The 20880-nt window shown below is 50.7% G+C and overlaps 10 protein-coding genes across 10 annotated transcripts; 3 read left to right on the plus strand and 7 right to left on the minus strand.

The window, feature by feature from the left end:
* Positions 1–20: 20 nt before the first annotated feature.
* Positions 21–2832, minus strand: CC77DRAFT_1019960 (Pkinase-domain-containing protein). The gene is made up of 5 exons (XM_018524950.1): positions 2388–2832; positions 1800–2313; positions 1151–1743; positions 958–1105; positions 21–910 (listed from the first exon to the last, which is right to left on the minus strand). Exons 1-5 carry the CDS (start codon positions 2427–2429, stop codon positions 222–224), a joined length of 1986 nt encoding a protein of 661 aa, XP_018386597.1. The 5' UTR covers positions 2430–2832; the 3' UTR covers positions 21–221.
* Positions 2756–3597, plus strand: CC77DRAFT_1019961 (hypothetical protein). The gene is made up of 3 exons (XM_018524951.1): positions 2756–3042; positions 3089–3301; positions 3347–3597. Exons 1-3 carry the CDS (start codon positions 2806–2808, stop codon positions 3527–3529), a joined length of 633 nt encoding a protein of 210 aa, XP_018386598.1. The 5' UTR covers positions 2756–2805; the 3' UTR covers positions 3530–3597.
* On the minus strand, positions 3238–5136 carry CC77DRAFT_1040203 (hypothetical protein). Its single transcript, XM_018527198.1, has 2 exons — positions 4422–5136; positions 3238–4373 (listed from the first exon to the last, which is right to left on the minus strand). The coding sequence occupies exons 1-2, from the start codon at positions 5053–5055 to the stop codon at positions 3574–3576; spliced, it is 1434 nt and encodes a 477-aa protein (XP_018386599.1). The 5' UTR covers positions 5056–5136; the 3' UTR covers positions 3238–3573.
* Positions 5137–5231: 95 nt separating this feature from the next.
* Positions 5232–5980, plus strand: CC77DRAFT_1060876 (RRS1-domain-containing protein; the record flags this gene model as incomplete). The annotated part of the gene is made up of 2 exons (XM_018528367.1): positions 5232–5380; positions 5434–5980. 2 exons carry the CDS (start codon positions 5232–5234, stop codon positions 5978–5980), a joined length of 696 nt encoding a protein of 231 aa, XP_018386600.1.
* Positions 5981–6205: 225 nt separating this feature from the next.
* CC77DRAFT_934741 (MFS general substrate transporter) lies at positions 6206–8108 on the minus strand (the record flags this gene model as incomplete). The annotated part of the gene is made up of 7 exons (XM_018534396.1): positions 6206–6549; positions 6609–7116; positions 7178–7319; positions 7382–7418; positions 7483–7510; positions 7574–7891; positions 7956–8108. The coding sequence occupies 7 exons, from the start codon at positions 8106–8108 to the stop codon at positions 6206–6208; spliced, it is 1530 nt and encodes a 509-aa protein (XP_018386601.1).
* Positions 8109–9062: 954 nt separating this feature from the next.
* Positions 9063–11245, minus strand: CC77DRAFT_1049761 (MFS general substrate transporter; the record flags this gene model as incomplete). The annotated part of the gene is made up of 5 exons (XM_018527586.1): positions 9063–9571; positions 9635–10209; positions 10255–10584; positions 10631–10961; positions 11008–11245. The coding sequence occupies 5 exons, from the start codon at positions 11243–11245 to the stop codon at positions 9348–9350; spliced, it is 1698 nt and encodes a 565-aa protein (XP_018386602.1). The 3' UTR covers positions 9063–9347.
* An 844-nt stretch (positions 11246–12089) lies between these two features.
* Positions 12090–15191, plus strand: CC77DRAFT_854746 (hypothetical protein). The gene has a single exon (XM_018533442.1). The coding sequence runs from the start codon at positions 12279–12281 to the stop codon at positions 15087–15089; it is 2811 nt and encodes a 936-aa protein (XP_018386603.1). The 5' UTR covers positions 12090–12278; the 3' UTR covers positions 15090–15191.
* Positions 15192–15294: 103 nt separating this feature from the next.
* CC77DRAFT_1060880 (hypothetical protein) lies at positions 15295–15762 on the minus strand (the record flags this gene model as incomplete). Its single annotated transcript, XM_018528368.1, has 2 exons — positions 15295–15548; positions 15600–15762. The coding sequence occupies 2 exons, from the start codon at positions 15760–15762 to the stop codon at positions 15295–15297; spliced, it is 417 nt and encodes a 138-aa protein (XP_018386604.1).
* A 137-nt stretch (positions 15763–15899) lies between these two features.
* CC77DRAFT_854755 (hypothetical protein) lies at positions 15900–16613 on the minus strand. The gene has a single exon (XM_018533443.1). The coding sequence runs from the start codon at positions 16416–16418 to the stop codon at positions 16002–16004; it is 417 nt and encodes a 138-aa protein (XP_018386605.1). The 5' UTR covers positions 16419–16613; the 3' UTR covers positions 15900–16001.
* A 2782-nt stretch (positions 16614–19395) lies between these two features.
* On the minus strand, positions 19396–19703 carry CC77DRAFT_854894 (hypothetical protein). The gene has a single exon (XM_018533446.1). It carries the CDS (start codon positions 19598–19600, stop codon positions 19442–19444), a length of 159 nt encoding a protein of 52 aa, XP_018386606.1. The 5' UTR covers positions 19601–19703; the 3' UTR covers positions 19396–19441.
* Between the last annotated feature and the right edge of the window lie 1177 nt (positions 19704–20880).

The raw sequence follows: 20880 nt of genomic DNA on the forward strand, positions 1-20880 counted from the left end.
CCAGGACCCAAAGCAGATATCGTCATGGTGCAGAATTTACTCTTTACTACGCTATGCTCGGTGGAAAGACCTAGACCGCAAAACGTGTGCTTGCCGTTAACCCACTATTTTACACGTCCGCCTGTACTGCTATAGAACTCCTGTTGATCATAACAACTAAACTCCGCAAGACGCCAGACGCTCCGCTTGAATGAAATATCACACCATCTTCCAATGCTGCCCTAGTTGATCTTTCCTTTGCTCTGTGCAGATGCAAGGCTCTGGTCCGTCGCATAGCGGGAACCGTCATCCTCTTCTGAATACAGCGTCTGATCGCCTTTGCCGCCCATCTCGACAAACTCCTCGGGATTTCGCTGATCGGCAGGTCTTACCTCTGCAACGCCGTGAGTCTTGCCGTTCATCTTTGTGCCGTTCTCAACTCCGTTCTTCTCATACACCTTGACTGGGTCTTGGCCTTCAGCGCCTTTGATAACGCGAGATACCTTAATGTCGTTGATGCTGCTGAGCATGGTACGCTCTCGCTGCACCTTGCGTTTGGAGAAATCAAGCTTGGAGATGGCGCCTGTAAGACCGTCTGTGCTGTCGTTGACGCTGATCCTGCCCTGCGTAGTCCACGGGTGCTCCAGGCATTCATCAATCGTTATTCGCTGCTCAACATCGACTGTGAGCATACGATCAATAAGATCCAGCGCAGGGTCGCCGACAGAGTCCCAGTACGGCGATGGATAATCGAAACGGCCCATCTTGATCTGCTGTGAGAGAGTATATGGGTTCTCTGGACTGTACAGCTCATCTGAGAATGGAGGAAAGCCGCACAGGCAGATGTACAATACAACTCCTAATGACCAGACATCGACAGCCCTGGTGTAACGTCGATGGTTTGAGTTTTCCAGTATCTCAGGCGCAACATCTAAGAAACGTTAGCATGCCATCGTATATTGTAAAAAGGCGACTTACATGATGGGGTTCCACATAGGGTAGTCGTAAACGATTCCTCGCCAATGATTTTGGCAAGACCGAAATCAGCCAATTTGATAGACAATTCCTTGTCTGTGAGCAGAATGTTCTCAGGCTTGATGTCTCTGTGAACGATGTTGCGCTCATGCTGATAATTATTAGCAAGGAACCACACAGATGTCTGAACACTTACCAGGTACTTAAGCGCTTGGAACAGTTGCACGAAGACCTTTCGCGCCTCCTCCTCGGTCAATTTTTGTTTCATAACGATCCAGTTGAAAAGCTCGCCCTCAGTGGCCAACTCGAGAACGAGGTAGACACCGTCGTCTTCATCGAAAGTGTCTTTCAGACAGAGCAGCGCCGGGTGGCTGACACTCATGAGCACGGCAATTTCCTGCTGCAGACCCTCGACCTTTGACTTCTCGCCAGGACCAGTGCGCTTCTCGAACTTCTTCACTGCATACCGTACGCCTGACGACTTTTCTGCGGCAAGGTATACCGAAGCGAAATGTCCTTTGCCTAATTGCTCTTGCATAGTGTATTGCTGTCGGAACCGGTGGGTGTTGCGCTTCAACGGGTACCTAAAGACGTAGCGGGCTTGGTCCAAGATGGCAATTTCATCGCCTTCGCGCAGTTCGCGTCGCTTGTTCCGTCCGACGAAAGTATCGTTGACAAATGTGCCGTTGCCAGACAAGTCTTCGACAACTGCAATGGTATCGCCGCCCTTCTTCTCCATGAAAAACAGACAGTGACGGTTCGAGACGGTCGGTGAGTTGAGAACTCGATCTGTGACATCGTCAGAGAAGCGTTCATCTGAGTGATATTATGGTAGGGCAACTTACCGCACTCTCGGTGACGACCGATAAGGTAACCACCTGACGGAACACCTCGCTCCTGCTTCTCATTCTCGTATTTTTCCTCTTGACCTTTGTACTCTTCCTTGTTTACGCGCTCTGTGCCATCAGTCTTGCCAACGAGCGCGGAAGGTACGGGACAGGCCTCTCGCTTGCGCAAGACAAGGACATCCTCGGCCTGGCCTTCCATGGGCACCAGGTAGCCCCAGACCTTTTCGTCCTCCTCATCTTCTACAGCGTATGTTCGGCTCTCGGGTGGGTAGACGAACTGCGAAAAGGGCTGGGTGTCGGATGGGGGCGAACTAAGCCCGCCCTTTGCCTGACTTGACTTGCCGGGTGGGGGGCTCTGTGTGCCTTCTTGGTAGCCTTCCGAGGCGTCTCCAGTGGATTCTTTGTGGGTGACGGGCGAAGGCAACGGTCCCTGCTTAAGACGGCCATTGGGAGGCGGCGACAGGCGCGAGTGGCGAGTTCTCTTGGGCTCAGCTTCCTCGCCCTGGGAATACTACAACAATTGAAGCGTCAGCGCCCATCCTCATTCACATCATGGCCTCGTGCGACGGGCGACGGGCGACGTACGCGATTTCGCTTGAGCTGACTTTTCTCAGTCTGCGCCGGCATCTTGAACAACAACGGAGAGCAGTGGAGTCGAGATGTTGACGGGTCAATGCGGGCGCGTGGATTGCCAGTGTCTAGGCAGGCAGCATAGTGATGCGAATGATAGAAACAAGTAGTAAGGGCGGAGACTCTGGGCCGCTAAGCTCGACTGAGATTGAACGGCCGCTCAGCTGCCTCGAGGTTTAGACGACGTTCCAGGCAGCCAAGCCCTGGAGCCGGGGAAGTCGCGTTCGACCCCTGCCGATTTGCGCGTGGCGAGCCCGCGGCCCTGCTTGAGTGGCCCGGAGCTGGCCACCGCCCAACATTTTACTCGCTATGACATGCTGTTCGTCCAGAGCACTCCGCGAAAAATCGTCTCGACGAAACATTGCGAAAAAGCATGCTCTCCGCTTTTCCTCATCTCGACGAAACAAACTTTGAGCGCGCCTGCGATGGGCTGCAGCGACGCTTCCAGCTCAAGGGTAGCGCGCAGGAAGACTGGCTATCCGTGGAGAAGATCCACCGAAATGGGACCGTATATCTCAACATTACCACGCATCTGCCGCGCCCTGCAGGTATACCTGCTGTGCAGGATCGAGACGCTACTGAAGTGGATGAGGTAGTAGAGCACGACGAGGTGGGTGGGTGCCCAACATCTGCCGACAAGAGCTCAATTCAGGTAGGAAGCTCTCGACACCACCGTAGTACCCCGGCCGGTTGTAGACTACGATGTTGTTTTGTCACAAGTCTATCGCGTGCCTGTGCTGTACATCAGCATTCGTGACCCCCAGCACCGGTATCCCCCAACCATGACTACCTTGTACGAGCATCTGGTCCCGCTGCAGTTCAAGGCACAGACTGAGAATGTTGGTGTCATTGGAGGCATCACTATTACTGTGAGACAAGCAACTGCATGCGCGGTATCAAACTGATCTTCATAGGATCATCCGGCCACCAACAGACCTGTGTTTTTCATCCATCCGTGTCAGACGGCTGGCGTGATGGAAGCCTCTCTTGACAGAAACGTTACAGCGGATGAGTATCTGATGATATGGATAGGAGCGATGGGAAAGGCTGTTGGCTTGGATGTACCTTTGCAATTAGCAAGACCAGATGATGCTTGACATTGCTACACGTGCTTTACATATCGTGATACAGTATAGTACACCTACAACCGCATTCGGACACTGGCCTTCTCCAGCTCGCCAATGTTCCCCATACCCGCCAAGCTCCACTTCTCCGTTACGAAGCCCTCGTTGACTTGGTGTCGCAACATGCCGCTTTCAGCATAGTACTCCATGATCGACCGGGCCTCTTCCTTGGTTAGCCCGCCGACGTTGATAATGTCAAATTCAGTCGAGTCGTTGTGGAGGCCCTTGAGAGCCTCCATCACGCGTGCATCTACATTCTTGTAGGGGTTCCATGGTGGTAGCTTGCCTGCACCCTTTTGGCGGGCCTCGGCTGCTTCGATGCAGTAGTCCATCGCTGGGGAAGCGGGTGCGTTGGATCGCGATGTTGCGCCGAGCACCATGCCGCCGTTGGGTAATTTTCTTTGACCTGAAAGGTGATCGACGAAATGGCGGACAAGAGTCAGGTCGTGAGCATGAATAGGCTTCACTTCCGCAGACATGTACTCAGAGTGGCGCATGATGTGTGATAGACCGTCGACTGCAAGAAGAATAGGTGGACGACCGGGTAGAGACAGCTCGTTCCATAGCGCAACAAAGACGGGCCATGATGCCTCGGGGTTGGCCATTCCAAGCGCTGCCAGCTCTTTTAGTGTAGCACCTGCAGGAAGCGGGAGAGGTAGCTCAGGTTGTGTGCTAAGTTTCGTCGCCGCGAGGAATGCTCCGTTCGACTGGAGAATTTGCTGGAGGAGGTTCGCAGTGTATGCGTCTTGGGTGTACTGCATTGGTTCTGAGTTCGGGAGTGGTGCATACTCTGTGTGAGCGTTGACAAGGTTCTGGGCTGAAAGTTGTCAGTACAATCCCGCTTGCTTGACATGGCGACACGTACCTTCTGGGAGGTTGATCACAAACCAGTCCCGCAGAATACCCATCGTCAGACCCTGGAGTACCAATGTGCTCTTCCCGCTCATTCTTTGTCCAGACAGAATTCTTCGTATTGTCTTCTTGGAGCTCTCCGCCTCTTTGAACAGTCTCGCGAGTTCGATGGCCTCCTTCCTCATCAACACTGCCGGCCGTCTAAACAGACTCCATCCCTGGGTCGTCTTGAACGCCTCGACGGCTCTCAGCGCATCCACTACGTTTTCCTGTGGCAGTCCCATGACCTTGCCCTCATTCTGCTCGTTGAGGACATTTTCCTTGCTGAGGTCCTGGAGCGAGGACACTTCTAATGCGTTGTCGTTGCTCAGAACAATGCGCTTGCGCTGGGCTTTCCGCTCTCCTTGTGCTGGCCGTTTGCCGGAATCGCCTGCTGCGGATCCCCTGCCCTTCTTGGTGTTCAGAGACTTGACACCCTTCTTTGGGGCGGCGGTCATGCCCTTCTTCTTCTGTACCACAGCATAGCGGGCGGCCGATGTGGAAAAGCAGGCTGTCTGTGGGCGTAGCAGGCGCGGGGCGATGCAGCTGTGGGCGCCGGCATCAAGTGACAGTTGCGAGAGGCTGCGGAGACATGTTGAGGGCGGCATGACGGGTGATCGAGGCGCTGGCCCTCCGCAATGGGCGAATTGGAGATGCTAGAGACGAATTCTGTGATGGTCAGAGCCTCGGAGGTCCGCCGCTCGTGCACGGACTCGAAATTTATTCTGAACTTTTGGCAGGCGCGCAAAGTGAAATTCTACCAAAACCACCCAAACTATTCAAAATGTCAGACACAGAAATGGACGGCGGCGTCGCGCTAGGTGCTGTTTCCCCCACGCATTCTCACCTCGTCGACGAAATCAACGGAGGCGCCATGGACGTTCACGCCAACGGCGCAGCTTCCGTCGCAGACTCGACCGTCTCCAGCCGACTGTACGTCGCATGCTTGCTTTGTCCCCTACTTCGCCGTTGCTGACTTGACAAAGCCCCATCGCCGTGAACAAGCCCACGCCTTTTACTTTTGACCTGGGAAACCTGCTCGCAAACGACCCAAACCCCGTCCCTGCCAGCGCCGACGAAGCAACTCTCACTGCAACGGCCCGCGATGCTGCACAGGCCCTCATCAACCAGCTTCTCTCTACCTGCGAAATCAAGTCAAACTCAGAGGGCGTGCACCTTGTCCTCCCTGCGCCAACCACACCTCTACCCCGCGAGAAGCCCATCCCTACAGCGGCTGAGAAGACCAAGTGGGAGAAGTTCGCTGCGAAGAAGGGTATCAAGGACAAGAAGCGCGACGGCAAGCTTGTATACGACGAGGCTTCTGGCGAGTGGGTACCCAAATGGGGTTACAAGGGCAAGAACAAGGAGGGTGAGAACGACTGGCTGGTCGAGGTTGACGAGAAGAAGGAAGCCAAGACAGGTACGGCCCACGATGCGAGGGCGGATAGTCGGAAAGAGCGAAAAGAGAGGATCAGGCGCAATGAGAGGAAGGAACGGGCGAACAGCATCAAGTCTCGAAAGACTGGTGCGTAAGCTGGAGTACTTGACTGTCGCGTAAATGGGGAAGATATCTAAAAACGACTTGCATTGGGCGGCGTTACTATTACGACATGTATTCGACTTTATGGGCGCAGGAGCTAAAAGCTTGCGAACATGCGTTCCTATCGATTGTTTGGAGGCTGTGGCTTCGTCTCAGATACCACGAGCAGCCGAATATACTATTTTTGCACTTCTTCCCAGATCCCATCGCCCAATACCTCAAAGAGTATACAGAAAATCCGGCCTCTTGTCACCCATCTCCTCAATCTCCTTCTCACTCTTGCCCTCAATCCAAACGTCCCTCGCCCCTTGCCTCCTCTTCTTGTTTTCCCATGCGAGCAGAAACCGCGTCACGATACTGCCACCCAGCAGCCATAATGTCAGATACGCCAACACCACGCCATGGCCCAGGAAGTAGCGTGGTTTGTCTCTACTGCGATAGATGTTCGATGAAACGACGCCGTTGATGTTGCCCCAGCCGATAACAAACCCAAGCGTGACACCGCGCTTGTATACACCTTCGACATTGTTGGCGGCCCAGGAAATTGTGTTCGCTATTGTTGCTAGATAGGGATATTAGAATGCAAGCAGCCAGTGTTATTGCTTGATGAGGAAGACTTACGATAAATGCCAATAGCTCCTAAGAACGTACCGGCGTACTGCACATTCGGATTTCCGGATCCAAGAAGCATGGCGAAGCCCGTGATACCGAAGAGCGAAACCCCCATGTTGCAGTACCCTCTTTGTTGCGTGCGATCAGCAATATAACCGACCAACACCGTGACCACAGCTGCAACCGCATATGGTGGCACAGAAAGCAGATTCGCGGTTGTAGACGTATAACCCATGCCGGCAAGGATAGTGGGCAAGAAAAGACTAAAGGCATAGAGAGACCCGTCCGCTCCCATGTAGATGATGCTGAACATGAGTGTTTTCCAGTCTTTGACCGATTGCCAGAAGTACTTCATTTGGAAATCTTCGTGCGCAGCTGAGGCCTGTTTATCAGCGCGCAGACGGCGGAGGACGCGAGCTCGGTCGTCAGGAGACAAGAATGTGGCTTCGGCAGGGAAGTCATGAACCATCCAGTAACTTGCTATTCCGACAAAAATGGTTGCGAGACCTTCGAGGATCTGCGAGGTGCTGTTAACAACACATTGCCACCATAGAGAGAGGAATATATCGGTCACTTACGAAGATCCATGCCCAGCCTGGCTTTCCTCCTACGCCACCCATTTGCGCGATTCCAGCTGCTAGCAGTCCACCAAAACTACCCGCAAGCGCTGCAGCCGAGAAGAAAATAGCAGCTCGGATTCCAAATTCTGAACGTTTGTACCTATGAGATTGATCGAAATTAGTGTATGTCTCACATGCAGTTCGGACAGGAAAATCCCTCACCAGCAACTCAGATAGTAATTTACACCAGGAAAGAGTCCTGCAGAGGGAAAAACATAAAGTCAGTATGCGTCTCACATGAATTTCGTACAGTCGCAACTCACCTGCTTCGGCACAACCAAGCCACCACCGCTACAAACATGTCGTCAGCCAACCCAATCTAACTCTCACACTACCAACTGTAGAGTTACTCACTGCTGTCATCAACCCGGCATAGTTGTGCACGAGACCCATGCATGTCATGCAAATCCCCCACCAGATCATAATCAATGGCAAGAAGATGCTAGGGCGTAACTTCTTCAAGAGCACGTTTGTAAGCGGCTCGAACACGGAGTAACTGACAAAGAAGATGGTTAGACTGGCGTTGTATTGGCCGTTGGTCATGTTGAGGTCTTCTTGCAGACCGTCGACTTTGGCATTGCCAATGTTTGTGCGGTCCAAGAAGGAAATCAGATAGAGGAATGAGAGCCATGGAATTAGACGGAAGTCGAGTTTGCGGAGGAGTGCTTTGTCCTGTTGCGATTGTGTTAGCTGACTTATCAAGTGGAGTTTAGGTTTGGGCAAGCAAACAACATACGTGAGCAGCGCGCTCTTCTTCGCTGAGACCAGCGTCAGGATCAGGCAGGTTTTCGATCGTATGAACATGTTTTGCCGTTTCGACATGCTTTTCGCCTATGGTCTTCTCTTCCTCGCTCGACCTATCGATTGGACGTTCTGCTGCTGAGGCCATGTTGGCGAGTGTAAATATGTTACAAGCTAGTAGCCGGTAGATACCAAGCCTTGACAAGCCTCGTTGTCAACTCTAGCTAGTAAGTTCCAAGAGCGCAAAGAAGGTTCGGGCAAATATGCCAAAGGTCGCGGTCCGAAGAAACACAAGTCAGTGTTTCAACCATAGAACTGGGAACTTGCTTGTCTAGAACCAGCTCTCGATCAGCGAAGAGCTGTCCCTTAAGAACGTCACCGCCCGTGAAACCACTGGACAAGCGGCTGGGATATCATCATCCCGAGGCTATTGAACCGCCTATCACACGGTCCAGTCATGATAATCCTATTCCGATGACGGCAGTGACTGGTATGCTTTCCTCCAGGATCCAATCCCCACCATCCATTGCTTAGCGTTTGCCGATCTCTTGCCTGACAACCATGGAAGCTGCTCCCGCGACATGTCGGGATTCAAAAGTATCAGCGAAGCATTGTTCTTGAGAAGATCCGGTTGTATGGTAATGTACATGTCTACTCCAGACGTTCGACATCTTCTCTATGATTCTGAGTTCGTCCATAAAGACCAGGACCAAGCTGCTGTTGGGATGAAGAGGCTCGTGCCGCACAAGACCCACTGTTCATACCCCACGCTACCAGTAGTCATTCTCCAGAAGACGTCCGGGTGCGATGCAATGTTCACTTAAATACTCGAACTCGCCTCATCCTCACTGTACGATGATATAGATACGTCTTTCATATCTTGATGGCGCAGCATCATCGATGCCCAGAATTGAGGCGTTACGTGCCGAGCACTCAAGCGTGAAGGGTGTTGCAACGTGTGCGGGGGTTGAGATGCGGGGAGCGGCTAAGCTTCCACACAAGCCTGCGCTTGTGACGTTGCTTGCTTAGACACCAGCAAGTGCTTATCTGCTAGCAATAACCGTGCGGGCTTAAGCGATTTTTAACCATGTATATCCACAAATATGTCTTTCATTCGGGCGAGAGCAACAACACCATCTTCAGAGATTTGCGCAGCGATGCGTCGAAACAGGATTCGACTCTCGTTCACGCTTCGTGTCTTGCCGAGTTCACTATTGCAGCAATGCCGCAATCACTGGATGTTTGAGCTCCAGTGCCACAAACATACCCATATACATGCGTTGTATCTGTACAGGACCTCGTGACCGAAATTGTGGATACCTAGGTATGCCATGGGAAATTCGTAATCTTGTTTTGAGGTGCGCTGCCATTGTCAACCCGCCTGCAGTTAGTCGCCTACTTCGGGAGTCTGCTTTCCATTAGGCTCTTGAGCTGGCCCTCCGCTTGTTGCGGCCTCGATCTGGCCGTTGTTAATCTCCATGAATTCATTGCCTTCTTCCCTTCTTGGCGAAAGACCAAACAAGCCTGATCTCTTTCTCACTGTAGCCAAGATGACTGCGACGATCACGTTGAGCCCAGTGAAGGCGATCATGACTTGGAACTGTTTATTGTCTGATACGTTCGAGCTAGTCAGAATCTTCTGAATACATACACGTGTACGAAACGGGCACTTACAGCTACCACCAAAGACTACACCAACACGGTCTCTCACAGCGTCCGGTAACCGCGCAACCATTGAGGTCGAGCGTTGCATTTCGCCGAGTTCTTCGCGACTCAGAAAACCAGAAAGTTCTTTGTCCAAGTGCTCGCGATGTATCGCAGAGCAAATAGCGACGGCGACACAACCCCCGAGCGTGCGCACCATGTTCAGAGTGCCAGTACCGACAGCAATGTCCTTTTCTTGAATTGAGGTAGCGACAAGCACAAAATATGGCGGGCTTGCAAGACCCAAAGCAAGACCAGTGATAACCTCGTAGCCATAAAGTCCTGGCCATAGGTGGATGTACGTCGGCAAACTACCAAGAAGCCCCATTCCAATACATACAATTGCCGTTGAACAGACCAGAACGATCTCGACAGGCACCGTCTTCACTGCTAATCCAGACGCCATGGCGCCAATCGGGGTTACGACGGTAGCAGGAAGTAAGAGGATGCCAGCACGCTCGGCGCTTGTGAAGTTCGCGCCCTGGAAGCGCTGGGGAAGCTGAACGAAGACGACGTAAAAGGCGAAACCCAAAAGGAACTGGCTTCTGTTCTGACGTCAGCGAGGCTCGACTGGTAGATTCTGGGCTTACAATAAGGTCAACGCCATAGGCGCATTTCGAAGAAAGTGTATGGCGAAGATAGGAGCTTTCTGCGTCTGGGACTGTATCCAAGACTCATACAAGCCAAAAAGCACTAAGAGAGCAACTCCAGCTACCAACGGTCCAATGATAATACCACTGCCCCAGGTATGCGACAAACCGGCTTCTTGTAGGGCAAATATGAGTGGTATGGGCCAGCAAACCGACATGATGCCCCCATAGATATCCAGTTGGCGTATCCGTTGTAGATTCGTTCTACCGTCATCGAATGCAGGCATCGAGTAGAACAGCATGATCATTGCGACACCGATGACGGGACCACTACGGGAGTCAGCTCAAATAGCTAAATGGCTTGCACTTCGCATACTTGATGAAAAATATCCATCTCCAGGTCGTTCGATCAGCGATCATTCCACCGAGTAGAGGACCTAGCAGATTTGCCAAAGCAAATACTGAGCTTACGATGCCAGAGTAGAAGCCAATCTTCTCGGGTACAATCATCTTCATGATGGATACGAATGTCAAGCTATAAAGACCGGATCCTCCGATGCCCTGGAAGGCGCGGAAGACGATAAGCTGGGTCATTGTTTGCGCCCCTCCGCAAGCCATAGAAAATATCAGGAATACCGATGCGCAAAGTAAGAGGAGGGTCCTGAGACCCCAGATATCGCTCAACTTGGCAGTGATCATTAAGAATGCTGAACCGTCAATTAGTCGTAGCTTTCAGGAGTAGAGGGCTCCTACAGTTATAGGTTAAGAGATATGCGGTGATGAGCCATGCTGCCTGCTCGAGAGAATCGAGGTCGCTCGAAATCTTGATAAGTGCGGTCGTTACGATGGTGGTGTCCAAAGCTGATAAGAAAAGACAAAGCCACAGTCCAGTGATAACGATATGCAATCGCTTCGAGCTGATGTTTGGCACAACTGGTGCACGAGAGGTCGCACAGGCGTTTTCAGACCTGTTACTTTTATCATCAACCATGATGTTGTCAAGACTGAAGACAGCTGGCCGTTCTCCGTCCTACTATAAGCTTCAGCCACAATTGCGGCGTGGTCATTTATACGAGGGATAATCTGACGAACCAAAACACGACGCGAACATTTGCTTATCTGCAGAACACGAAGGACCAATCCTGCCACCAAAAAACGTCTACCACCACTGGTGTAGCTTAAATATCAGACAACTGTGAGCGAGAATTTTTTCGAGCCAGTGACACTTTGTATGCTGATCACAAAACTACTCGCAAAAGCTCGTAAGGATACTATTCCTTCCCATTCGGCGGTCTCGCCAACTCTGGAATCAGGAAGGTACCTAGCGCCGCACTAGACTACATCATCAATTTGTAGCAAAGGTTACAAGCTATGTAATCGAGAGCTGTTGCGTCGCAGCGAGCCATGCTTTGACAGATTAGCATCCCTTGGGCAGGTAGGGCGTTGCTTCTCCGTTACGGTCCCTGCGCATCCATAGCGCGTTCGCTTGGAACGAAGCTGTTTTTCCGACTCGTACCATCGCTTCACTCCGACACTTCTAGTTGCCTCTCCATCGCTTTTTTCATTTTGTGATCCTACAAGTAATCCGGCGGTGATCGCGACTGGCGCAATGGATGTTGTAGCGGTTAGATCTATGCCTGCAGGCATCGATCGAATGCAGAGCTTCAGAAAGCCGTAGCGAGCAGCGACGTAAGGTTAGGCACCTCTGGTTAGTTTCTCGTGCTCTCCTTGGTTGCCCCTAACGATTTCCTTTGATTGCAGCAACCCCTTTTGATGAAAAGGAATAAATGATGATGGTTGGGTGGTGGTGTTCGTGGTTTCAAATCGTGCCACGCGAAACTCGCGCGCGCCTGCAACTGTGACGTCAAACGCCAGTGGGACGCGACTTCCTCACCAGCCCTACCGACCGCGCTCTCACTTTCTATAGTATACTTTCTTGTCATCTTCCACAGCAACCACCCACCCAATTTTGTTCACATGGGACAAGAGAGGCCAATCTTTGTCATATTTTACTTCTCATTGTAATGACCTCGATTTTATTTGAAGCGGCTATCCAGCAGCCGGACAACGACGCGTCCAATTCGCAACTGCACAAACTCGTCTCTGCACGCGATTTCAGTGGATCGAATCTCCCCTCGGTTGCAGAGGGTTATCTTGAGGCCTTTTGCAATACCGATTTTTCCGTTGTACGGCGGCGATGGATCGGCATCGCGCTCGCGGGCATGCTGGAGAAGCCCATGGTGGCTGCACACATTAAAGGGTCGACACAGCTTCTTCACAATCTGGGTGCCGTCATTCTGAGCAGTACAGAACAAGAACAGACTAAGATCATCACTGGAATTATCATACGGCAAGCATTGGAGCAAGGCATCGAATACAGCAGCTTCTGGTCGTCGGAGAAGGTCAGACACAGTGCGCCAAGTTTTCCACTCAAAGCCGGTGCGAATTGGATGCACGACTTACAAACCTTTCTCGACGCTCTGAGCGACCTGGCACTCACGGGACCTACCGGTGAGCCCTCGATCGTGTACTTAGTCTCACTATTTGCCTCGGATGAATTCAGATGGCGGGAGTCAACTAGTGTTTTCCCTATCGCTCTTATCGAGGCTGGACTGTTAACCATCATTGCGCCTGACGAATACCTCAAAGAGTGCCAGTTTGTGGAGATACCTATCGAGCACATCTTGAGCATACGGTCAGAGCCGTCGGCATTGCACAACTCGCAGGAACAACATACAGAGCATGAACCGTGGGACCTCATCATGACAATCAAATCAAGTCCATGGAGCTACCGGCTGAACTCCGCTCAACGCATCGCGACCGAGATGTCGCTAATGTTCAAACATTCTGGAGACGCGTTGGAGTGGAAGAGCCGCATCGAGTCTTATAAGAAAGTGCATATGCACCACTCGGAAACGCCACACAACATGCCTATTGATGCCAGTTCACCTTCTGTCCGGAGTTCAAACACCAGGAGGTCGCTTCAAAGTGGCTTTCAGCTGCATCGGACAGACCGCATCGCTACTAAGAAAAGTAGCGTTTTGGCTTCTCTGCGACCACGTACACAAACTCCTCAAGCTGATCCACAGGCGCTCCACGAACTCCAGCCGCAGCATCAATCAACAATATCGAGACGCACAACACGCAGCAAAGGAAAATTACCTCGTATATCTCAGGCCGCAAAAGAGAAGATCTTTCAGAAACTCAATGCGGAATCTGACGCGCAACCTGAGGATCTCGACGTAGCCTTAGAGAATGCTCACAATGATGCTTCAGGTACTCCAATCATTATGTCATCACCACGAAAGAGATTACAGGGCACAAAAGTTGTTCCAGGCAAGAACACAGTCAAGAGCAAGTCAAAGGCACGCATACCACATACCAAACATATAGCAGACGACAATGAAGACTTCGTACCAACTCAAACAAGAACAAAGAAGAAGACGAATACAAAACGTAAAGCAGCACCAGACACTACAGCTGAAAACGAACCAAGGAAGAAGCCTCGTAACGATGTAGAGTCAAGCACGACCGGTTCGAAAGAGCAGGATCAAACAAATCCGCTTGTAAGACCACTGAAGCCACCATCTCCCGTCATATCGTCACAGCACACCTCAATTGGAGGACTCATAGGTGCCCAGAGACCTGCCGATCTCTCTGATCTCCCATTCAAGAAGCCGACAATCCCTACTAGGGTTGCCCAAACACCTTCGACCCCTACCAAGCCAAACAGAACGCCCATAAAAGCAGTATCGCGGCCGAAAACTCCTATGGAAGCACGAAGGCGTTTTGACAATGACACTTTGTGGTATATGCCGTCTTCACCACCTGTGACCGATGACGCCGAAGACAGCAACGAGTGGCTCGATGTTTCTGTTGAGACCTCAATACTCTCTAGCAACAGCAAACCTACCCCTGCGTCGCCAAATGCGGAATCGACAGCGATTTCTGGCCATGCAGATTGTAACGACGTAGCCTCCGAGAAGAAGACCGGTGATTGGCAGACCGCCAAAAGTGACCCATTCAGCCGGCGTTCCGTTGGCAAGATGGCTACATCGTTCCTACGCCGTCTGACTGGAGAAGAATCAATGGATGCAGATGATGGCCCAGATATGAGCATCTCGAACCACACGCCTCTCAAAGTCGCTGGCACTAGCAAGCCTCCTGAAGACCCAAGTTTGCACAAAACGACTCCAGCATGGATGGCTGGCCAGCAATCCACCCGTGCCTCGCAAAATTCGATCGAAGAGACCCAACAAGCCACGAAGTATCTACAGCACACCATTGAAGGAACTCAGCAACTCGTCGACGACATGCCTATTGAGGAGGTACCCGATGAAGACGATGTGAATCTTGAGGATATTACTTTCTTCGGTGATGGCGAAGGCTATCAGCAAGTTGTTAATGACTTCAATACCTCACCCGTCAAATTCCGCTCCTCACCGCCACGTCCAGGCTCTTCTAGTAGCCATAGTTCGATATCCGCTGCGCCCGAACCCTTGACTGACCCACCTGTACCATCTTCGGAAGCTGACGAGATACAGTGGGAAGCGAGCCTGCAGCCACATCAGCGCAATCTCAACGAAGTGCTAATACGCACCTCGAAGCGGGTTATGCGGCATATTGTCAACAACGAGACTAGTGTGACTGATATTGTGGAGATGTACGCAAAGGATGGCGACCATCTACTCAACACCCTGATTCAGCGACATGATACCGACCACACGCAAGTATTTGAAGAAATGGAGAACACGAAGACAAACCTTCGGGGGGAGCTCGAACGTGCTGCCAAACAGATGGCGAAAGACAGAAAACGATTCAGCACAATTGCCTGATGTTTGTGGAATCATGATGAACAATAACAAAGCCGTCGTAACATTTTATGAGGGATGTCTTTTTGCAGGATATGAATGTATGATATTAGGAAAATCTGTCCATGGGCAGTAAGAAAACACGATAGCATAGTACGAATTGTTAACAAACATGCATTAATAGTTGCTCGAACCAAATATGCATCCCATATCCTGCTTTGCATGTGCGTCATGGGTGAGTTCCTCCCGTATAGGATGCGCCTTCATGTATAGAACTCTCGCGAGAATTCCGCTGAGAGCTTTGTTCTTTGCTCTTTCCCTTCTCAACAATGTGCTTCATAGAGATGCCGCCCCACGGTAAACCAGATAGTGATTGACTCGCATCGATGTTTTCTGGCTCTGGCGATGCGTATGAACTTCCAGCTCTTCGTTGGTTCTCTGCATTCCGCTCGGTCTCCTCTTTCTGCTCCTTTATCTTGTCGCCTTATCTGTGTTAGCAAAGTTTCGCTGGTACGTATTATCTGTGCTTCTTACGAAATCTTCTTTGAGCAAGCTTATTCTGAATCTTCCGTCTTTCGCTGGGGTCTTTCACGTCGGACCAGTCATCTGATCTTGCTTCTGGAGACTCGGCAGTCACGGATGAACCACCTTTGGATGAGGCGGGCTGGTTGGGACTGGATTGCTGACCCTGAGACATGTTTCCAGTCATCCAAGCATCATCTGCGTAGCACATGAAGGTGGTGTTCAGCAAGATAGCTCTTGAAGCTGTCTGGCTTGTGTCGACGAGAGTTGTGATTTAGATCGTGGTCGATTTGCAGCTTATTCAGGTCCACAAAACAGGTACTTGGGGAAGAGCCAGGTGATGAAGAGCCGATCTCTCTTGTTTGAGTGATATCGATGTGTAGTGATAGAAGGATGTCGGATGAGATGTAGTGTTTATCTGGTAGGTTGGCGCATAGCGAATATTTCTATTGCTGTGTGATTTTGAGGGATCCATTGATCAGCCGCAAGACAGAGTATGGTATGTGATGAACGAGGATGTCGAACGATCCAAGATGCTAGTACAATGTACCCAAGCGTATGAAAGCTGGGGGCCTTGAAGCAGCGGGGTCTGTGAGTGCAATTATGACGGGGATACAAAGGAAGGATCCGCGAAAAGGGCGCGGCTGAAGTCTTGAAAGGGTTCCGTGGAGGATCGCCCATGATACCTGGTAAGAAGTTAGACAAGGCTAACCAACCTTGATGCTTACTCTGTTGTATCAGCTTGACCTGTTCGTTGTAGAATGTCATTTCGATGTCCAGCGACTGTACACAAATACTAAGACCAAGACCCGCTGTGGGACGAAAGCTCATTTGTCCTTAGTTTCATTCGGTAATATGATATAACAAATACCATGAGTAACCATCATTGGTGCATTCGTATATAGTAGAAATGCAGTTTCCATGTGAGGTTAGAGGTCCACTCGACGCAGTACCTGCATGCGCCGCAGTGGGGCCCGGGATGACCGCATCGTTGTAGCCTTGTCGTTGGGCTGAAGTGTCTTGAACGCTCTCTCGGGTCTACTTGCACCAATAATGCTTGGTCTTTCCAAAGCAGTGGTAGCGTGCAAGTATATTAGCCTTGTATTCTCGAAACGTCCTGGCATCAGGCTACCTCATTGGCATTGGACTCCAGCTCTGGGCCTACATGCCTGCGCTATATCCTATTGGTCAGATAATTTTATATGACATAAGACACAGTGATTATGCTGCACGTTTTGTTGGTACTAGCCAGCCTGATGTACAACATAAGTGCTTGGAAATCAGAAGTGAGCGAGTGATGCAATATTTCGAGTCATGTTTGAGCGGGGCGTGATGAGAATAACGACGGGAACACAAGGGCGAAAACCTTATGCTGTCTGTCAACGGTATCGTGTGCATGGGGTCGGTATAGAGGTGGAGCTAGCGGTGGTGGTCCAGGGCCATCTAGATACCTGGGTATGTAGTGTGAAATAGAATTGCGGTCGGCACGACGCTCACTAAGCCTGATTGGACGAGCTAAGCCCGCGTACCTTCACCTCATTCGTCACACCTTACCAGCCACGCGTGGCTCAAGTCTGCGCTGACCGCTCTGCAATCTTGCACTGTCGACACCATGGCCCGTTGCCCTTCCTTGTCGAGAAAACAGAGTGCAAATATAGATTCGGTTGCGCTTCGCTCGGTACAGCTCGCGACCTTCCTGATGCCGTCCCCAAGGCCCGGCTCTGCCGCACCTGGATTCTGAACCGCTCCGTGGTGGAAAACCGCATCCGAGCTGGTAGTGTTTGCGAAATCGACGATACTCCTGGATTTGTTTCGCTTTGCTTACCGTTATCGCACTGTCTAGTCAAACGATTGATATGCTCGCGGATATGTGACATGGGCCGCTAAGAGAAGGGTTGGATGCGTGAGGCCGTCTACTTTTGGCCCTCGCGATACTAGCTCACGATGCTCTGATCTTTGACAAATACTGCTGAAAGGATTGCGGACCGATTCCATCGCCTTGCAGTCGTCCCCGCAAGTTGATAAGAGCGGAGCTTTGGTCGGCCTTATTGTAGGGGTCTTTGACGGCTTCCTTGCGAATACGGGACGTTGCAAACGGCTCACGTCCAGCGGCAGCGTGCCGCGGATGCTCGGGGCACGTCTAGCACCATGATCAACAATTCGAGGCTTTCCAGCCGCGATGTGGGGCCCTACGTTTCCAACATCACAGTAAACCGGAAGGAGCGTTACTTCGAACTCTCCGAGACATCGCAATCATACAGATTCCAGCTCCATCCTTCGGTCGCTTATGGTTGGTGCCAGAGATGGGGCTGAACAGCGTTCCCTCACAGCTCGAACAATTCCACGTAAGACGGTACGATCAGAGTTGCTCGCTTGGAATGGAGACGAATCCGTGCACTCTCGGCTGTACACAATTCCGAGATTTGAGCTAGATTCAACATCCGGTTCCATCATCTGAGCGATGTGAAGGTGCGAAGCATCACAGATGTTGATGTTGTGGGTGGCTGCACAGCATGCACAATCTTTATGAAACTGTCCGGACCGGCAAGCGCGCAAAGCGATGTAGTATATCCACTCTCGAGCAAGGTTACATGAATGGTGGATACAATTGACATGCGCTTCAAATGCTAGCGCTGGTAGCTACGCCCGCGCACAATCATCTACTTTGGGAATGGACCCCAACCTGTTGCTTGTGGTGAGTTCTTAGTGGCTAGCTGTGTTATATGTCCATGGCACCTTCCGCGAGACATGATCTGGTAGTAAAGGCAGCCTGTCTGGATCCTGTGGGATGTCTTTCTTCACACAATATGTAGTGCACGACTTTGACCGCATGCAGCGCGAATGTGAAGGCGGGATTTTTCGACGGCCTGCAGTGAACAGTGGATTCCCACAACTGCGACTCTCTTAAGGACTTCCAGATGGGAAGAAGGTTTCCGGTATGACAGATTATGCTATAAGGAAGAAGGTGCCATGTTGGTATCTATCGCCAAGTATCCTGACAAGCATATCAAAATTCATCTCTTCAGAAGGGCCATGTCAGATGTACACAAGCACGGAGTAGCCATTGTGATAGCAATGACTTACCGATACGAATTCCATGAGATGCCTAATGTCAGTCCATGTTCTAAACTAGAATCTAATATGTTAATATGTTATATCCCGTCAATCTTAGCAGTTGAATTTTCCAGAAATCCATAACGACCACATGTCTACTCTGAGAAAAGCAGCACCAGATGACATGATTGTCACCCTTACCACTATATCATAGTCTATATGCCACGTAGCGAACGACTTCGCCATCTCACCAAACTTTGCTCGAGGTGGTACCACCACTGTAAAAGGGTACCCTCCAGTTTGGTAGATATTTACAGAGACAACGTGTTTCTGTTATCCGTTGATGGCCATGGATGAGTGCTTTAAAGTATATATTATTGATACTACATCCAGGGTAATACGACTATTTAGCACCATTTGGAGTAGGGAACGACATTCCTATCAGCGAATACTCAATGGGCTTCAACCTATGCATTCTCAACTGTTCTGTAGTTTGATTCAAGCGCTTGCTATCCGAACAGAGAAAACACATTTCACGCACCCTACTTTGCTTCTGAGGCGCGGAGGAAACTAGAAGAGGCGATAAAGACTTATCTTTCCAGACTTGGGGATACGGTTCAATTCCACTACGATCCTTGACCCCTGGGTCAACTTACATTGTAGGCTTCAGGTAGTTGATTATGCACAAAATTCACACGAAAGACAGTAACCATCCTACTTCTCGTAGGTTCCATGATTGAATACCCCCTATCCGTGTTTTCCACCTGTCAGAAGCCAGCACCAGTGTTGGGAAAGTAATTTCACCCGCCTACCCTCGAACAATTGTCAATCCCGCCCGTCCACAAGAAGAGAAGTAGTATGACACGAGAACAAAGCGACGACGCTTTCAGGAAGAACAGGATGTTAAACAGCATGGCGAGTTTGACGACAAGACGGAGACAAGACATCTCCGCGAGCATAACGAAGACCAGAAGCTGGAGGCGCTGCTTCAACTAGGGTACATGGGTGGATGAGCTTGTCAGTCTAGACTTCGGGAGGTCTTTGGTTTAGGATACACTGTGTATACATTATTGAGGGTATTGCCGCCTACAAGAGCAGCATCGAAGAGGTATGCATACGGTATAACGAGACAGGCACAGTCATAGGAAGTGTAATCACCAAGAGTATGCCCTTTGGTTATTCGCAGTCTCGACTATCAAGTAAGAAAGTGTCAAGATATGGAAAGCACGTCTACCGCTATGCCGCACTCGAGCTGGTATGGACTTACGTTTCGGCCCCGATGACTCAAGCGCCTGAGCGCATATTCCAATACTCAGAAGATATTGTACATATACTCGCCATCCTACGCCACAACGAATGTGCCCAAACCATACCAAGCTACGGAGCGGGAGATAAGGCCCAGTACGCAGACCCAGATGGTCCACGACAACACTTCACGTGTCCACCTTGTGGCACTCTATTCCTGACGGCCAGTTTCGTACTCTAGCACTGGCATGAGTGCATCGACTGGAGAAGAAGCCTAACAGCTGAGAGCAGTATTGGTCGACCATCAGGTCTAGTGCTATACTCACATAGAGAAGACCTGGTAGACACCACGTTCTCGTCAAAGCTTGACTCCTACTCCAAGTTAAATACGTCTGGTATACAATCTGAACTTGTTATGTCCTGTCTATCATACGACAATTCGACCGGACTCCGCGCCTGGGTTGCGGCGACGTGTTGATACTAACGTCATCCTGATTGTTTCGCAACTGTTCGGACATACCCAACCTAGTTCGTGCCTCAAGCAGTCCTGGAAAGCTCGTGGATTCTACCCCTCATGCGATTTATTCAGCAGAAAGCTTTTAGCGAGCTCCTTTCATATAGGATGGTTGAGATCTGACACTATTTTACCACGTTGGAAGACGCACGTGATGTGAATTTGGGCCCAGTTGTGCAGTTGGATGAGCGTGTGACTCGTAATACATATAATACATGCGCTGCCATCGCCGTCTTGTCCATAAGTGAGGTTAAATGAGCATACAAACAGGATAGTAGGTCAGGTTTACCACATTCTTTGATTGGCCCGGACATACTGTCTTATGGGTTTGTCATCATGGCACACGTCGCATGTGAAGAAGGGGTTTGTTGCGGTCATCATGTCTGTTCTCCAATGAAGAACGACGAAGCTTTAAGTTGCCAGTGCCCAAGGCTTGAGGTCACTTCTTCAGCTTGATCATCGCGGCTGCTGTGATAGTCG

Source organism: Alternaria alternata, assembly GCF_001642055.1.
Source record: "Alternaria alternata strain SRC1lrK2f unplaced genomic scaffold CC77scaffold_9, whole genome shotgun sequence".
NCBI lineage: Eukaryota > Fungi > Ascomycota > Dothideomycetes > Pleosporales > Pleosporaceae > Alternaria > Alternaria alternata.

What these genes read in the sequence shown, in the direction of transcription:
- CC77DRAFT_1019960 (XM_018524950.1), bottom strand. Translation starts at nt 2,429, where the DNA reads ATGCCGGCGCAGACTGAGAAAAGTCAGCTCAAGCGAAATCGC. An exon ending in GTCAGCTCAAGCGAAATCGC is followed by an intron (nt 2,314 to 2,387) that starts GTACGTCGCCCG and finishes CAATTGTTGTAG; the next exon opens with TATTCCCAGGGCGAGGAAGC. An exon ending in TCCAAGCGCTTAAGTACCTG is followed by an intron (nt 1,106 to 1,150) that starts GTAAGTGTTCAG and finishes AATAATTATCAG; the next exon opens with CATGAGCGCAACATCGTTCA.
- CC77DRAFT_1019961 (XM_018524951.1), top strand. Translation starts at nt 2,806, where the DNA reads ATGCTCTCCGCTTTTCCTCATCTCGACGAAACAAACTTTGAGCGCGCC. An exon ending in AGGTAGTAGAGCACGACGAG is followed by an intron (nt 3,043 to 3,088) that starts GTGGGTGGGTGC and finishes CAATTCAGGTAG; the next exon opens with GAAGCTCTCGACACCACCGT. An exon ending in TTGGAGGCATCACTATTACT is followed by an intron (nt 3,302 to 3,346) that starts GTGAGACAAGCA and finishes TGATCTTCATAG; the next exon opens with GATCATCCGGCCACCAACAG.
- CC77DRAFT_1040203 (XM_018527198.1), bottom strand. Translation starts at nt 5,055, where the DNA reads ATGCCGCCCTCAACATGTCTCCGCAGCCTCTCGCAACTGTCACTTGAT. An exon ending in TGTGATCAACCTCCCAGAAG is followed by an intron (nt 4,374 to 4,421) that starts GTACGTGTCGCC and finishes GACAACTTTCAG; the next exon opens with CCCAGAACCTTGTCAACGCT.
- CC77DRAFT_854746 (XM_018533442.1), top strand. Translation starts at nt 12,279, where the DNA reads ATGACCTCGATTTTATTTGAAGCGGCTATCCAGCAGCCGGACAACGAC.
- CC77DRAFT_854755 (XM_018533443.1), bottom strand. Translation starts at nt 16,418, where the DNA reads ATGAGCTTTCGTCCCACAGCGGGTCTTGGTCTTAGTATTTGTGTACAG.
- CC77DRAFT_854894 (XM_018533446.1), bottom strand. Translation starts at nt 19,600, where the DNA reads ATGCTCGCGGAGATGTCTTGTCTCCGTCTTGTCGTCAAACTCGCCATG.